The 17929-nt window shown below is 38.7% G+C and overlaps 1 protein-coding gene and 1 long non-coding RNA gene across 6 annotated transcripts in view; one reads left to right on the top strand and one right to left on the bottom strand.

Annotated features, from left to right (window-relative positions):
• Positions 1-16188, top strand: part of wipf1b (WAS/WASL interacting protein family, member 1b) — a 59052-nt gene extending 42864 nt beyond the window's left edge. For 4 of the 5 annotated variants that reach the window (XM_008429116.2, XM_008429119.1, XM_008429118.1 and 1 more), the window contains 8 exons: positions 2104-2206; positions 3521-3650; positions 5304-5456; positions 5548-6277; positions 7782-7882; positions 8004-8222; positions 8886-8999; positions 14978-16188. In XM_008429116.2, the coding sequence (XP_008427338.1) occupies positions 2147-2206; positions 3521-3650; positions 5304-5456; positions 5548-6277; positions 7782-7882; positions 8004-8222; positions 8886-8999; positions 14978-15030 (1560 nt within the window). In that variant the 5' untranslated portion in view covers positions 2104-2146 and the 3' untranslated portion in view covers positions 15031-16188. The remainder of the gene's footprint in view (positions 1-2103; positions 2207-3520; positions 3651-5303; positions 5457-5547; positions 6278-7781; positions 7883-8003; positions 8223-8885; positions 9000-14977) is intronic. The other variant, XM_008429120.2, reaches the window with a different exon arrangement.
• Positions 10160-13000, bottom strand: LOC103476648 (uncharacterized). The gene is made up of 2 exons (XR_535524.2): positions 12359-13000; positions 10160-10484 (listed from the first exon to the last, which is right to left on the bottom strand). It is a non-coding gene; the product is annotated as an uncharacterized LOC103476648 (long non-coding RNA).
• Positions 16189-17929: the final 1741 nt, after the last annotated feature.

The raw sequence follows: 17929 nt of genomic DNA, 5'->3' as shown, positions 1-17929 counted from the left end.
TAAATTTACTTGAAACTAAGAATGAAGCATCTCAAGAAAATTGCATTGCAAACAGTTTTCCAGCTGAGAATTGATTCTATCATTTGTTTTTTTATTGGGAGGGTTAAAATTAAACTGTAAAAGCTGAACAAAGACGCTTCTACGTCACATAAATTTAATGCTGACTGCTACTGCTGGGGGCAGGAAGGATCTCCAGGAGTCCTGATAGTGGACCACTGGAATAGGTTGTCAGGAACCTACAACCTATTCCACTGTCAGGACTCCTGTCAGTCAGTAAACCCTTTAAATGTTCGTTTACATTCTGTCAGACATTTCCTCTAATGTGTTGCTAAAAATCATTTAAGGAACTGAAAGCAACTGTTGTAACAACTGCAGAAAAGTTGTTCTCAAGCTTGAACTGAGATGTTGCAAAGAACTTGCAGGTTTCCTCCATTCTAGCAGGTCAGTTCAGGTGAACAAAAAAAGTTTAACCAAAAGGAAAATGAAACATTGTCTAACTTGTCATCCTGGTGTTTTTGAAGCGTTGTAGTGGATGGTGATGCTGTGGGCAAGAAGGATCTCCAGTAGCAGTCAGTCTTTCAGAAAATTCACTGTGACTGAAGACTGTTGCTAAATGACAGTCTCATGACAGTCGTGGCATGCTAACGGGTCGGACAAATCAGAACTAACATTAACAGAGAAACACTGTGGAAAAAAAAAAACCTGCATACTTCACTGTAATATACCATAAAATAGTGACAGAAAAATTTGTAAATAATAAAACAACTTAAAACTGTTGATTTGATCTGAAGTTGCCAAAAGTTGATCTGATACATGAATTTTGATTTTTAACAGCTGCATAAGTTGTAGTGTCAGTGATTTGCTCACACTTCTACATACAATATTTATAGAACACCTTCTGCAGGTTTAAAAGTGTTAGGGTCAGACAGATTTATTTTTAATTGCAAGAATAAAGTCATAATGGATGAAAGACACAATATCAGAAGTTGTAAAATTAGAAAAATTTGTTTTAATGAGAGTAAAGCTTCTCAAAATGCTCAACATTCCTCATTTTACCTTTTATTTTTCATGTGGGAGTTATAAATTACAACTTCATTCTCATAATATTACGACTTTATTCTGGTAATATGATTTCATGTTATTATGGGGGGGTTCTTAGATTTTCACAAATGTACTTTCGTACATTTTATTTTTTTTGTCATACAAACTCATGTACATTTACAATTTTGTCTTGTATTCTGACTTCTTTTTTGTAATATTATGAGTTTATTCTCATGTTATTCTGTCTTTATTGCAGTATGAGCAGACTTTATTCTCATAAATTTTTTTTTCAGCCTGTCCCTAGTACTCTGTCGTAACAACATGCCCATCAGTGTTGAGTGGAAATATTTGAAATGGCTTCAGTTCTCTTTCATGTTAGTGACTGACTGTTGCAGCCATTTTTCAACCAGCAGCTCTTCGGTGTTCAACAAACAAAAGACTGTCTTCTCTCAGTAATATAGTCTGCTCACATCATTGTTTTCTCAGGCATTTCATTTAAATTATTGTAACCTCAGGAACCATATGATGGAACATTGTAGTGGTTTTAAAACCTTGATGTGCATTCTCACTCACACTTCATTCACACTTTACTTTTCAATCTTTTGAACGTGTTTTTTTTTTTTTTTTACCAGGGTGATTATTATAAAATTTATATCCAAAACTAGTTCTCCAAATTTTTAGGACTTTAATGGACATGTTAAGTTTATGAAGAACTCCTTCAGTGTTTTTGTTGATTTGGCAGATTAACAGGGGAAAAAATAACATTCATCATTACCATTAAACATGAGCAAAATGAGAAGTAAGAAACGAAAACTTCCACTTATTGTGATGAAGTTGGTTTCTGTTTAAATGCTGATTGATATTCTGCGGAGTCTGAAGAGATTTCCTCTGTTCTATCAGATGTTTTCACTTTTTTCTGCACCTTGGAAGTGGGTGTCTCAGATTACTCTACTCTTTAATCAGACGGATTTAACTCTAGATTTAACTCTAGTTTGATCGCCAATTGGACTTGGTGGGGATTTGAATGCAGCATTTGGTGACGATGTGTGTGTTTTGTGACAGGTTGAGGAATCCAACGCAGATAGAGACCAACTAAGAGCAGAAGATGCCAGCCCCACCTCCCCCCCCACCCCCAGGGCCGCCGCCGCCTCCCACTCTGGCTCTGGTAAGTCTCTCTGTTCCTCTCAGATGTCATGCTCAGCAGAGACATCTAGTGGACAAACCTAGTTTATGGCAGAATCAATGTATGGATTGGGATTTAACAGCTGTAAAAAAATATATTCTCTCAAACAAAATTAAAGCTTCAATGTTGAAGCTGGGTATAGCTGCTCCCCAGCACTTGAAGTAATTTGCGCAGTCTCAACGGATGATTTTCAAGGTTTATTTTCTTTGATGCGGATCATCAGTCATCGTGAAAACTAAAACGTATACAAACATTAGAATGCAAAACATAAACTTACAACACAAACAACAAAATAAAACGTGCCTCGCTGCTTTCACTGGGAAACACTAAGCATCAATTTGTGCCAAACATCTTTTGACAGTTGTTCAAGTCAACCATTGGTACAATGATTTTGCCAGCTTTTATAGGGCCTGCCCTCATTAGCTACGGCAATCTGTGAGGTACATACAAAGGAACCTCAGACATTACAAAGGTCAAATACAATTAAAGAAAACAAAATACAAACCACCAACCGTGCCCATCAAAACAGACATACATCATTAAATAATCTGCAACATCCTTAATTTAGAAAATTAACTTTAAATAATTTACAATAAATAGTCTACACATGTAAATAATTTAGGCAATTTATTTTAAATAGCTCACTATCCATTACACTGGGTTTTTTTATGTGCAAGGGCATTACTTTAGGAAGGTGACAATATCAAGGATTGGATGTGAAAACGGAACACATTGAGATTTTTTTTCTGTCTGGGATTTTGTTATAATTAACTCAAGAAATCATATTTGATTTAGTTGCACACTGATGTATTCTGTGGGTTTCTATTAATTGGAATGGACAGATGGACAGAAATCCAAAGTGCAGTTTCTTAAAATATTGGAATATTTAATAAAATCAATTAGAAAATATACATTTTTAATGAACTTATTATATTATGTTCGGCACAATTATATGGAAGACAATGACAATGATGCCTATCTCCAGAGGTCAACAGGTGGGGGCGGGGTCACCTGGAAAGGCCACCAGTCCATCATAGGGCATTAAATCATTGTCAAATTTGATGCATATAGCATTTTTATAACAGAAGGCAACATCATTGCTGGATTATCCTATAAAATGCAACTGTGCCTGGAAAACTCTTGATACTGGCCCTTTCAAGATTTTGTGCTTCTGTCTACTCCCATTAGTTTAACGATGCTGATATGAATTTAATTTTAATTAGAATTTTCTAAATATTTTTTTCTGCAGCTTTGGTCATTTCTTCCTTTGAATCTTTTGTGTTGTTTGTGTTTCAGGCCAACACAGAGAAGCCGACTCTGAGCCGAACGGAGCAGCAGGGACGAGGCGCTCTTCTGTCCGACATTTGCAAAGGCACCAGACTAAAGAAAGCTGCCACAAATGACCGCAGTGGACCCGTTTTCGAAAGTAAGTCAGCACGTCTCATTGGCATCAACATGGCTGTATCCCAAAGAAAAACCAACTCATTTTCATCATGTCTGCTAGATTAAAAACTATTTATTCTGATGCTCAATAAGTCAAAAAGAAGTCTTTGCATTTCTATATGGAAACGCAAAGATTAGTTTTTAACTTGCGCATTTCCTAGACCCATTTTAATCATTCATCATATTGAGAAGTGCATAAATGATCTTAGACAGATGTAATTAAAAAAATCTTTTTGAAATGAATGCTCATTTAACATATCTTTTGAGACGCCAATCACATTTCCTGTCAAAAACAAACTTGTTGGTTGAATAAAAATAATTTCAAATCAAGACATGCCAGGGTATGGCTACTTTTGTGCTCAACTGTATGTGAGGAAAGAATAATGAAATCTTCTACTTCATGAACCTAGCACTTTTCTTTGAATGTGATAAACCTTAATCGTTAGCATTCTGGACAGCCGTCTGTCTGAGCTCAGCATGGAGAGCAGTCTGGGATTTGCTACGGTAAGCTCTCTGGATTGGTTATTTTAGAATAGATCATTTCCTGAAACGAGTATAAAATAGGGCTTCACCAATGTCTGGTTAAAAAGCCTGTCCTGCCAATTCCGATTTTGGCCGATACCAATTTTTTTTGTCTGAATTGTTGCTAAATATAGTAAGAAAGTTCTTGAGTCGGTAACAGTGGGGTGACTATTGTTAACTGCAAACGTGCAGACATTACCTGGTGGTTCTGATAGCCAGTCAAACCTCTCACTGCAGAGCAGAAGAGGACAGTGGCTGATGTTCAGACCTTTGATGAGATAGATAAAATCAGAGGAAAAGATGAGCTTCACATGTAAGTATCGGCTGATCACCGATCCCCCAAAATGAAGGAAACGAGGGCCGATTTATTGATCCAGCCCTACATTAAATAGAAAAACTCAGAAACTGAATAAAGAACCAGGAGAAAGATGAATAACATGCTAAATGTGTTGAGTAAGCAGTTTATGTCACATTAAGAATGACTTCAGGACAATGAAGTAAAAAGTGGCCATTTTTTGTTGCATGATGAAAGACATTGGCTTCTGTTCTTGGGAGTGTAATTAGACAAAGACTACCAAGTTTCCCTCAGTGCATCATAAGCTTGGCGGACCACCAAGTTAAACATAGTTTGTTTTAGATTTTTTTTTTTTAAAGTTTTTTTTTATGCATCATTAATAGCAACAGGAGATATGGATGAAGTTAGGTTTCTAGTTAATGCATTGAACAGGGGCATGAGGGGCTGAGCACCCTGTAACCTTCTTTGCTGCCTGTTGGCCTCAAACTATTAATTCCAAATTATGATGTCTCTAAATTTTTGTAACTTTGAACACTTTTCAATACAAAAACGCGGTGGACTACCCCAACACTCCCACCACCGGGCACAGCAGGTTTTCTGGAGGAAACCCTGTACAATCTTTTATGATGCATAAAACGGTATGTCTCTCTTTTTATTTGAAAAAGCCCAAAGGTATCACCAATGGCATGGCACAAATGACCAACTGCTTCCTTATGTTGGCTTTTAGTGCACTTTTTTTACCCAATATGTCCAGTTTGAACCTTATAGAAACAGACAACACTAATATCATGCATTAAGGTAGTTTTTCTTTCTTCTCAGAACCCAAAGGAGGAAGTGGAGGAGGTGGAAGCGGTGGTGGAGGAGGAAGTGGAGGTGGTGGTGGGGGTTTTGGTGGTGGGTCTCCTGCTGGTTTAGGAGGCCTCTTTGCAGGAGGGATGCCAAAACTGAGGTCTGCAGTAAACAGAGACAATGGTAAGAAAAGATGTGAAGAGCAAAAACTATGATAGAAAAAGGTCCTCATTATGTTTAAAGACAAAAACAGGTTTCTGATTTTCGTTCCCAGACTCAGGACCCAGTCGTGGGCCCATTCTTCCTCCGGGTTCCCGTTCCGGTGGATCCAGCCCTTTCGGCGGCGGTGGCAGTCCATCCGGTCCGCCTAAGCTGCCAGGCATCCCCGCTGTGCCTCGTGGCGGCGCCCCTGATCTCCCAAAGGGCCGTCCTAATTTCTCTTCCAGACAGGACACTCCAGGTGGACCGCCTCCTCCAGTACCCAACACCCCCAGACCACCCCAGAGCCTCCCGTCTCGTGGGGGGCCCTCTCCGCCATCACTACCCGGAGGACCCAGGCCCAGTCACGCCAGCTCCCCCGTGCCGCCCAGTGTTCCACCAGGGAGGCATGGGTCTCTTCTCCCCCCTCCCCCGCCAGGGGGCTCCTCCGGTGGGCCTCGGTCGAGCTTCTCTCCGCCCCCTCCTCCTCCTTCAAATAGCAGCCGACCTCCGTTACCTCCAGCTCCAGGAGGGAGGCCTCCACTTCCTGATGACCGGCCGCCGCCACCGCCGACTCCTGTAGGAGGTCACCGACCGTCAATGCCCCGCGACATGCCCCCTCCTCCGCCGTCCATCAACTCCAAACCTTCTGCCTCACCTTCCTCAACGGGTCGCTCCCCGGCCAGCAGTGGGGTGCCCCCTCTGCCTCCAGGACGACCGGGCCCGCCTCCAATCCCGCCTGGCCAGGGAGGAGGAGAGGACCAAAACACACCCCGCCTGCCCCAGAGGAACAGTTCCCTCAACAGGTAAGATTTGGGAAAATAGTTGATGAAAATGCTTAGAACTGGATCAACAAATTAAATTTATTGTTCAACTTTGGCTCCAAACATCCATTAAAATAAAAAAATCAACAATTCTAGAATTGCGCCGCTTGAGGGTGGCAGCAAGTTGGAGCAGCTCAGTACTCTCATTGAGATTTTTCTCTTTTTCAAACATTCCTTCCTGTCTTTTTGGAGGAAAATGGCCTTTTTTGGACAGTATTTGTTTTCCAATGTTGCTCTTCCAATGTTGCTCGTCAACATTGGAAAAGCTGAAATAATACCACAGCTGACTCCAGGAATCACGGAGGAGTTGAAAAGGAGGCATTGTGGATAGCATAGAGGAGAGAGATGTTGGGGTGGCAGCATCAGACCCAGGAACCTAAAAAGGCTAAACAGCCTGATTAAAAAAGGCTGGTTCTGTTCTGGGACAACTGTGGAACTTCTGGAGATGATTATGCAAAGAAGGATTCTTCATAGGATCAAAAAATTATGGACAACCCTGAACATCCTCTTCACGAGTGTCTTGGGAGAACAAAATGTCTTTAGTCAGATTGGTAGGCAATTTGGGGTTGAGTGCCTTGCCCAGGGACACATCAACATGTGGCAGGAGGAAGCTGGAATCGAACCTACAACCTTTCGATCACAAGACGACTACTCTACCCACAGAGCCACAGTCACCCCACAGTCATATTACAACAACATATAATTTCCCTTTGGGATTAATGAAGTATTTTTAAATTTAATTTAAAACAAAAACTATTACAGCACAGTTGTGTCCAACTTTTTGTCACATGGGCCAAATAGGGTCAGAATTACTTGCAGAAAGAAATTTCTAAAACAGTTGAAAATTATATCAGTCTTCTTTACCTTCTCAATAATAAACTAAGCATACAATAATTTAAACAAAGTAGTTGGACTTCTTGTAAAAATTGGATATGCAAGTCATAATCCCAGAAATTAAAAATAATTTATTTTGCTTGTTTCGTATTTAAGGGGCAGTATCATGTAAAATAAATTTTTTTGAGCTTTGCATCATGCTATGATTTTTGCAACCATTCATCTGCAAAACCCCTTAGTGGACCTAACCCTGCCTTAAAGACGCAACCCCTCCCCCACTCAGCTCCTTCAGACTAGCCAGCTGCAATAAACCTAACCTGCTGGAACTGCTGAGCTACTTCTCAGAGCAATGCTGGTAAAAATGTTAAAGGTTTAATAGAGGAGCCATGTTGAGATGATTTCCTGAAGATGGCACTTCAGAAAGAGCAGGAGTTATTAAAGACACAGTGACCCAATTTCAAGGTGTTAAATATTGTAGTCAAATTTCTTTTAAGTCATATTTGATATATACGGCATTTTTATAACAACTCAAGTTAACATAGTTACTTCATTGTGCTATAAAATGTCACGGTATGCCTGGAAATGCATAATACTGCTCCTTGAAGAAAAAATTATCAAAATGGATGCTTTTTTTCTTTTTAATCTCCTGCAGTCACACTCCAGCAACCCCTTCTGGTCGATCAGGACCCCTCCCTCCTCCTCCAAACGAGAGACCGCCATCTGTTGGAAGAAACCAGTCGTCACCACGCACAGGTAACCCACCAGACGTCACTTGGTTACATAAATAATAGATCATTTCTTTTCAAACAATAGATAAGAAATATTGTAGAAAATTGTTAATGTTTAATGAATAAAATTCATTCTTCATCCAAAGGTCCTCTTCCTCCACCGCCTCCTTCAGGTCGCAGCATGGGCGGAGGCAGCGTAAGAGCAACCCAAGCTGCCCCGCCCGTCAGTCGGCCGGGCCCGGAGCCTTCTCGTGGCGGCCCTGGCGGTAGGCCCCCCCTGCCACCGGACCGGCCCGTTGGGGGACTACCACCTCCACCACCGATGGGGAATGGCTTCCAAAACTCTCACCACAACCAAATGCAAGGTCTGTAAACCTGTCAATGTGCTAACTTTAGTTTGGAGAAAGACTGAAAAATTAAAATGAGCAACATAAATTGAAGAGTTAAGTTGAATAACTCCAGTGTAATACTCCTGATACCACAGAATCTGTTCATATTATGTCACATATCCAATGCACATTACCCTTTTCTTATTTACCAAAAAACTTTAAAAAGCATGCATACTTCCATTTCACAATTACAAGCTACTTTTTTGAGTTGGTATTTCATTTAAAGTCCTGATAAGATAGACGAGGGTTAGTTGCTGAACCGTAAGAAAATATGGACAGAACCCTTAGGGCATGAATACTTTTGTAAGACCCTGTACACGTTATGAAAGCCTGATTAAAAAAAGTCCATTAGAGCATTTTTCAGACTGATTCCTGTTGCCCTCATTGTTGTTTTTACCACATGCTTCATTTAAGGCAGAAAACCCCCTGACCTCCAATTCAATTGTCTTTCGTCAATCAACCACAGAGGTGGCTTCATTTTGGAAGGCAATGGGGGAAAAAAGGTTCTGCTTAAAATAGCAGAGAGTTGATTCCATTCACAGCACCTTTACACAAACTGGTTCAGCTTCATTTGTTTTGCGTCATGTCAGATCATCCAGTCTAATTGTGATCATTTCTCTGCTTTCTTTCCTTCAACAGATGACTTTGAGTACAGATTCACCTTTCATCCCATTTCGGACTTTCCTCCACCCGACCCTTATGTGCCCTCGCAGAAAACCTACCCCAGTAAGATCTCTAAGACGGAGAGCAAAGGTGACCAACACAACGCGAAAAACATATTTTTTGTTTTTGTTTTTCACAAAGTATTTGAACACTTCCTATGTCAAATTTATAATGTCGAATATATCAGACTGTTCCAAACATTTTTTTTGCAATAAGACGATAAAGGACCCAATGCACTTTAATTATCTTACTTAATGATGATGATGTCTGTTTTGTTTTCATTTAGGTAAAAAGTATTAGACATTCACTATTAAACATCTTCAAGACAGTGAGCTAACAGCACAAGTCTTTCCGTGTTTTTAAGGGCAGGTAAATCTGCAAGTTATCTGCAAAGCAGTGAAAAGAAGTTATAGTGTGCAAAAATTGACCTCAGGGGCAACATAGACCGTGAAAACAAGACGTTTCCAGCATTTTACCTTGAGGTACACCATAGCTAACTAAATAGAGATCATATTCATAGAAGAGGTGCTTCCAGACAAATATGACCGGAAACTCAAAATCAAAACTTCTCATTGTCCAAAATATCTTTGTATGTTTTCACATACATTTTTGAGAAATGTTGGGTACAAAATAGTATTTAAGTTTTTAACAGCAACACTTTTTGGATTCTTTAGTTTCATAGCAGCAGAAACGCATGTAACCTTTTTACTTGTTTTTGAAAGCAGTCTTTAGTACAGAGGTTTGGTGATTTCTGCTCAACATTTCTCAACATGTGTTGTCCTGTCACTGATTTTACAAATTGCCACCCTATGGTCATTCCACATTGCTTTCACTTTGTTCCAATCCCACTACAACTGATGTAAGGTGTGGACTCAAAAAGACCAACTACTGAAACGGAATCAAAATATTACTTTAAGGGTTTGTACATTTATTCATCCAGGATTTTTTAAAATTTTCTTCCTACACAGTAAAAATTGCTGGGTTAAAAATAACCCAATTCATAACCCAGCGCTGGGTCATATATGGACAGACCCAATGCTGGGTTGTTTTAACTCAACTGGGTTGGGTTGAGGGTTTGATCCAGCACATTGGATCATGGCAACTAACCAAACGTTGGGTTAAATTGACCCAAAATTGGGTTGAAACTCATAACAAAACATAAGGGTTATTATTGTACCACTATAGTTGGGTTAAAATTAAAAAAGATTTATTTTAAATTTCACTATATAAAAACAGGATTAAAAACCATATGAATTTAAAGCTTTTTTTATTTCCACGTGATACATATAGAGCCAGCAGATTTCATTTACAAAAGTCACAAAACATAAGTAAGTTGTTTCAAAAGTATATAGTTAAATCACTTCAACTCATTTGGCTACAACTCCAGAAGTATCTGTTACTACACATTAGAAAACATTTCATGGAAAAAGTCTGTTTGAAGCAAATTACAAGTAAAATTTTCAGCCATTAAACAAGGAGCATTTTTAATGACACTTTAGCATTTTTGCCTGTCTCCCTGCATGAGGACATACGGGTTGTCACATTTTGTAGATGTGCCACCAGGTTTGTCCCAACCTGATGGAAAGAGAAGAAATTACAAAGAACAAATCTGGTTCTTAATAAAATCCTAATTAGTCAAATTGAAACCGTCATTGAGTCATCAGCCTTATGACATTAACACCGACATAAAAAATAATATTGAAGAAATAAATATAACATCTAATTAAAAACATAAATAAGTGACAAGTTATTTACTGTTATGGTCTGTAGTATATATTTATTCTCAGTAATAGATATGGTCTCAACAAACCCATGGCACTTCAACAATATTATTTTACCTTTTATCTGRAAATAGTGTCTGTTTATTCTTGCCATACAGTCCTCTGTATTAAGTATTGCTCAAAATGTCTTGCCATACAAGTTTATTCCTCTGTATTTACTTTAGTTTCTTAGTTTATTCTTGCATTTTGTTCTTCATTCATTTCCATTTAGTTTCCTATGATTAGTATTGTCTTCTCTTGGTTTATTGCTATATCCACTTTAGTTTCTTTCCTGTTGCTAGATTTATTTTATCGTTTATTGACCATCAGTAATCTTCACTCATCACCTGCTGCGCCGCCTAATCATCATATGTTTCACATCATGTGTTGATTTTCACTGTTCAGCGTCGGATTCTGTTTTTATGCCATAATTCACATCTAGTTTGTCGCTCCGTTTTATGTCCCGTTTCTCCTGTTTCAGAGTTTTGCGCAATGTGCGCGTCATTTTTCTTTTTTTTAACCCCCTAAGGTGCAGGGCGGTTGGGAAACGTATCGATGGGGAAAAGGCAGACTGACATAAACCTTTTAAAACAACAGAAACAATTTTGGTATTTTGAATATTGAAATTTAAAAGTGCTGTGGTACCGTTGTTCTATCACACCCGTTTCATACCGGACCACTTACAGCTCCGGTGTTAACGCTATAAAATGAACGCTCTCTATCAAGGCATCACCCATGGAGGGATTTCTTTACTTAAATGGGTTCACTTTTCAGAGGGATACAAAGTCAGGGTATTGTGATTTTACCAATTACATGTTTATAAGAGCGATTTTTTTATTGTCCTTACATGGAAGCGGGCAGCATCCAGACAGACAATAAAGCACTTTTTAATATAAGTTGCTGCTTTGACATGATCACAGAACTGCCAAAAAATATGTACAAAATCCTCAATAAAACATAAAATATTAGAAAATCAGACACCAGACAAAGTGAATCTCAGCAACGTCATCAGCCAGTGTAACCTGATGCGGTCAAGCTACTACTAGCAGGAGCGGAGCTGCGCCAAGAAGCTACAAACACTGAATAGAAGGAGAGCTGCCATCGATACAGTTGCAGCCAGGCATGATTTAATGTTACGAAATACAGTTTTAACAAGTTGCTCAAAGTCTAAACTGGTATTGTTGTGATTGTAAGGTGTAAAGTTTACCTTCGACCAAACGCCCCCCAAAGGAATCCCAGCGCCCCCCTTTTGGAAAAATTTCCGCCAACTTCCTGTCCCCTTTCCTCTAGCGATGCCCAGCGCTACTTGTTTTTAATTCCTTTTTCAGGTAAACGTGTTTCTTTACCGGATGAGACAAACTCCATCTTCTTTATATCGCATTTGATTTAATCGCCGAACCGAACGCACGCGCTTTTTTTCTACAAACCGTTTTACAATCATTGGTCAAGAACACGGGAGCTAGAGCTTTGATTGGCAGACATCTTTGTCTATTATCTACAGTTTAGTTTGGTCCAATGCTCGCTTTGCTTGAAAGTCTGGCCCCCAGACGGAGCTCTTAAAGCCCGTAGACTACAGTTTGGTTGAGGCGGACCGTATGGTAAAAAGCCGGAAATCTGGCCCCCGGCCGGAGCTCTTTAAGTCCTGCAGTAAACAATTTGAGCATTATTCAGAGATGAATGTTGACTTACAGGCTGGATATCAATGAAACCTTCTGAACGTCCAGGTTGATGGGTCTGAAACTCTTCTCCCAAATGTGTAAGTAGGGAGGAGTACTGGCAGCAGCTCCAGGGCTACATAATCTTGTCTGTCTGGCAAACATAAGCTTGTGTTAAAAAGTTTAATGTTAAAAACAGTTTAGAAAACATCTCTTGAGCTTCAATACCTTAAGGGAGAAAATCCATTTTGTTGAGAAAATGGCCGCTCCTTCCTCTTCTTGCCCATACAGAAGATCTTTGTTGAGAACAAGGGAGAGAAGACACAAAAACAGGCCTTTAGTGAATTTAAAGGTAAAGAGCCACATTCTCAAAAACTAATTTCTGACTGATTGTAGTTTGACACAAAACCTCACTACTGAATGTGATGCACTTATTTAAACAATTTGAGCATAATTCAGAGATGAATGTTGACTTACAGGCTGGATATCAATGACGCCTTCTGAACTTCCAGGTTGATGGGTCTGAAACTCTTCTCCCAAAAGTGTAAGTTAGAGCAGGGAGAAGTACTGGCAGCAGCTGCAGGACAACATCTTCTTCTGTAGCAAACATAAGCTAGTGTTAAAATGTTTCAGTAACTAGAACAGCGGTCCCCAACCTTTTTATTACCGCGGACCGGTCAAGACTTGGAAAATTTTGCTGCGGCGGTGTTGGTGTTCCCGCTAAATATTGAATATACCCAATTTGGGTTGTCTTGGAGTTTTTATCGCAACCTTTGGGGTTTTTCTTGTCTGGGAAAAACCCCACGAGAATACGACCTGCTGAATGTGACAGGTAGCCAATCAAAAAGCGCGGTGACGTAAGAACAGAGGGGAATCCCARACAGCTGACATATCGCGCAACTGAGTYCGGTGGATATCGGAGATGATATGTGGAAATGTTTATTATTAAATCTAAAGGTCATTATTATGTTTATTCAGTTAAAAATGTTARCTATGAAAAAACATATTCACCTCCAAATCATAGTGCAGCAAATAGAGCGGCTGCTCCCGTCGTCTTTTATCCACCACCTTTTCTTTTTGTTACATCTTTCATCTCTTAAAATGACTCCATAAACTATCACTACTGCTTCTACATAGTGATCTGTGTTTGGTTATTCTAAATTCCCGCTATGTTGGGGGTTTTACTGGATTATCCTCTGGAATCGGGATGTTCGTGACTGGAATCGGTTAGTGTTGCTCCTGCCTTGRASACMCGAACCGATCGAACCTGTTGGACTTTTATCAGCTCTGTGATCACAGAGGTTTGGAGAATCGGCCGACAATTCTTAAATCTTTCTGTCTAAACCAGACTTTTTTCTTTTTTTTTTTAAAGGTTTTGTTGGCTCTAGTGGCCTTTATTTGAAAGTAGTTCGACAGGAAGGAGGGTAATAAGAGAAGGGGAAGACATGCATGCCTTTTCAGGTGAAATAAAATCTTTAATGTATGTCAGATACGGTACACATTGCATATTGATCTGTTCAGCTAACGTAAAGCTGTAAGAGACGGGCTTCAAGGTGTAGAAGCTGTATCGGTACTGCCATTACACTGTACTTGGCTAAAAGGTTTTCATAATGGATGTGTTTATTATTGACAATTTTTTTCATTCACTAAACGCAAAGAAAGCAAAGCAATAATACTTACGCCAGCAGACACTTTGTTCTTATTGATTCTACGACGGTTGACCTGCTAATGTGGTCGTGAACAAGCTTTGATCCAAGCAAGGCTTTCCGTTTCAGATTTTGGAAATTTGTGAATTTTAGTTCCACAAATACGATCAGGATACCTGACATCGCCTGTACAGATACCCCACTGACAGAGAACCATTTTTTTTCGAGTCCTGACGCAAAAACTTTGTCAGTCTGGTAGTCCACAATGTACATTAGCATGAGTTTGTGAGACGGTAAGGCACGTTATAGCTGTGCAGTGACGTCAAATGGGCATTAGCCAATGAAACGCAGACCCTGTGGTAAGGTCCATTACTGCTGGTGGTGTCGCCTAAGCCCGCTGAGGATGCGCGCGCATATTGCACCCAGCGAAAATCAGGGGACAAACCGTCAACTATCATTCCTTTTAAAACTAAACCAATTTTTAAACATTTCAACATGTTAAGTTACGAACAAATATTATTGAGGTTATATTAAACAACTGAATTTAATTTACTTGACAAATTGTGCCCTTCCCCTTCATCTTTTTTATTCCAACAGTCGTGTTGTAGCAACACCGAAGCTCTTTGTCAGAGCAAGCCACCATAATAAACATTTAAATAACCATAAAAATAAATATCAAACATGTTTGAAAAAAAATTCTATTTATTTATAAAATCCTATTCACGTTGAAACTTTATCTTCTTTTTACTTACCATGTCTTATTTCAAAGCAGAGGAGAAGCCCGATATGCAACGTTCACAGTCTTTTTGAAAATGGAGGCAGGACTTGTCACATTAAATGTGGGAAAAAGTGTTGAAGTGAATTATTATGGTCTCATTTTTTTCAATCTCTGAAACCTTTACAAAAATGAATGTCTCCATATTTGTGACACAGCGCCATCTGGTAGAAGAACATATTCTGTGTAATATTAAAAAACACATTCTGTTAATTGATTCTGTATTTTCCAGGTTCTGGTAAAAAAGAGCGAGGAGCTCCTCCCCTTCCCCCTATACCCAGGTGAAGTAAAGATGGCTGTCTCCACAACACTTGGACCTACCACCTCTTCCTCTCTTCTCATCTCTCTCTTTCTCAGTTGACCGGAAGTCCTCATGTGAGGATCACAAGGGGGCAGGGCTCCAGAAATTCAAATAAAAGCACAGTGGAGTTCACACCATGTGCCTCTGTAGTAGAGAAATGGTGACCTGGAATCTCTTTATATCGTTGTACATTTATGCTCTGGGGAAATTTGTTTTGTTTTGGGTTTTTCTTATATTTACAACCATGCTGTTCCTAGAAGGCTTCATTGAGTTTGATACTTAAATTTTGTTTTTGTAATGATTCTATTTCCTCTGTTTTCAGTCGATGCCATAACTGAGTTTTAGAATGTTATAAACAAACCAAACGTTTTGAGGAGAATATGAACGCTGTGTCTTTCTGTTCTAATCATAAATATAAAGGGAATTATGTCCTGGTGGCTTTTTTTTAAATTGATAAATCAATTTTGGTTCATCACCCACCCTCCTCCTTCCCCATTCACTTTGCTTGAAATGGTAAAATTAAAGGTGGTAACTGTGAACACATCAGGAAAGCAATCAAGGTGCCTTAGATTCAGACAAAGACAAAGTTTAAATGATCTCAGCCTCTTTGTGTTGCCAAAGCCACATGTGCCTCTACAGCATGAATGTAGACTTAGTTTTTTTCACCAGTTTGTTTCTGCTACAACCACTGGAGCGGTACGTTTTAATTTTGCGAGGATGCTTGATGTGTTTTCATGGACATTTCTGCAGAGTTTTTACATCATGACTGAAAAAGTTAACTGAATATTTTGTTAAATTCTCTTGATGCACAGCAAAGAGTCTGTATGCATCTGTATGATGTAATCAGCCAACATTGAACTATGAGATAAGTTATGTTTGCAGTATTATGTTCGCTATAATGTTCTGCTTTGTTTTGTTTTAAAGAAACATTTTCTGTGAGGCTATCATATGAAAGGAAACTATTTGTGTTTAAAATGCTTTACTTAAGCTTACTTTAGGTGAAAAAGGGGAGCGCTTTTATTGAATTATACACCAATATTCCTGGACAATTACTGTTTAGGAACAGAGTCAATTAAATAAACAATATTTTACCACATAAACCGTATTATTCTTTTACATAAATGTGCAATAAAAAGGACAATAAATGTAAACAAAAGTGTGGCATTGTTTTAAATTTATTGTAAAATGATTTCTACTTGAATACAGATTCATTTAATTTAGAATATTACTAAAAAGTCCACTTATTTTAGGAATTTTATCACTAAACGGCATGTTGATTATTTACACACACTTGTTTATCCAGTCTTTAATCCTGTTAATTATGATGAATTTCCACAGTTATTTCCGAACTACATATTTAGTGGAAATAATTAATTCGGAGCTAAATAATTATTTAGGTCCAATAAATAATATATTTATTACTAAGTCCAATAATAAATATATTATTGGACCTAATATATTTAGGTCCTTTGACCTAAATATATTAGCTCCAATGTATTTAGCTTGTGGATTAAATATTTAGTTTGGAACATGACATTTATAGATGTATGGAAAATATGGTGAACATATATGGAGCTCCATAAAATGGAGCTAAAAAAGTTTGAACATTCACAAATGCACAAAACAAGATTCACATTGCATATGTGATGTAAACACAAATATATTTTAATTTACAAGCTGCTTCTTACAGAACCCTAGATGGTACGGGGAAAAAATGTTTTGGGTTACCGCCCAAAACTTTTGCGTTCCCTCACAATATGCTTACTGCAATATTTGCTGGTCTATTTTGAATACAGTCACAAATGTCAATTTTAGATTTCAAATATACATACATTAAAAAGCCTCAGTGAAAACGTGTTTATTAACTTTATGGTACGAAAAATTTATTGAATGTGATGACTCAGAAATAGTCCAGATACTTTGGATGTATTTTTTATTTTTTTACTTCGTCTTACGGAAAGTTTTAGTTTGTCATAAACCACTGTTTGTGGTGCATTTCTACTCTAAAGAAAAAGATATAAAACTTAGGCCTGTCACAGTAACAAATTTTGCTGAGTGATTGTCTCAAAAATTATTGCGATAAATTATCATTTGAAGACTATTTTAAACTGATGTAATGGTAATGACATAATAATGCAAGCACATCCTGTCAAAAAGTTTTTCAAAAGAACACAACACTGGAATAGGTAAACAAAATAAAACAACCAAAAACAAAAATAAAACTGACTCTCTCTGTTAACAAAAAATGCTCTTGAATAAAAACTAAACACAATATAAAACCAAAGTGGAAATAAAAACTACATTCAACCAAAAGAGTACAGATTATGAAGTCTGTATACCAGTGGTCCCCAAACTACGGCCCGCGGGCCGGACCCGGCCCGCCTCCACATTTGGTCCGGCCCCCTGAACAATACCGGAAAGCATTCAGTTTTTTCTGGTGGTTGATTTTTCTTCAGCCACCAGGGGGCTCTTTAGCAGGAAGTGAATCATTGGAAGTCTGGTTACTTGTGCGCCAACATTGAGCCCACAAACATCAAAATGAGTAAGAAACAGATCAGATGTCTTTGGAAAGTTTCTTTGCAAAGGGGAAAAGGCCCAGAGAAGAGACAGGAGAATGGATTTATCCTGGACCGGTAGGTGAGTCCCATGCGGCGACCGGCTGCTAATGAAGCTTCAAACTGCTTTGCCACGTAGAGACCAAGCAGGCTGTGGATATAAGCAACACGTCAGGTGTTATTGTTTCTCATCACTCCCAGATGGAACCGTCTCTTTGCAGAGAAACAAGCTCAAGGCTCCCGTTAGTCATTATCATGAGTTAAAATTTTCACGAAAGTAAAATGTTCGTTTTTTGTGGCGCTTCTGTATATTATTTTGAAGGGATAT

This window comes from Poecilia reticulata, linkage group LG15 (assembly GCF_000633615.1).
Source record: "Poecilia reticulata strain Guanapo linkage group LG15, Guppy_female_1.0+MT, whole genome shotgun sequence".
Lineage (NCBI taxonomy): Eukaryota > Metazoa > Chordata > Actinopteri > Cyprinodontiformes > Poeciliidae > Poecilia > Poecilia reticulata.
This window is presented reverse-complemented; position numbering and strand designations above follow the sequence as displayed.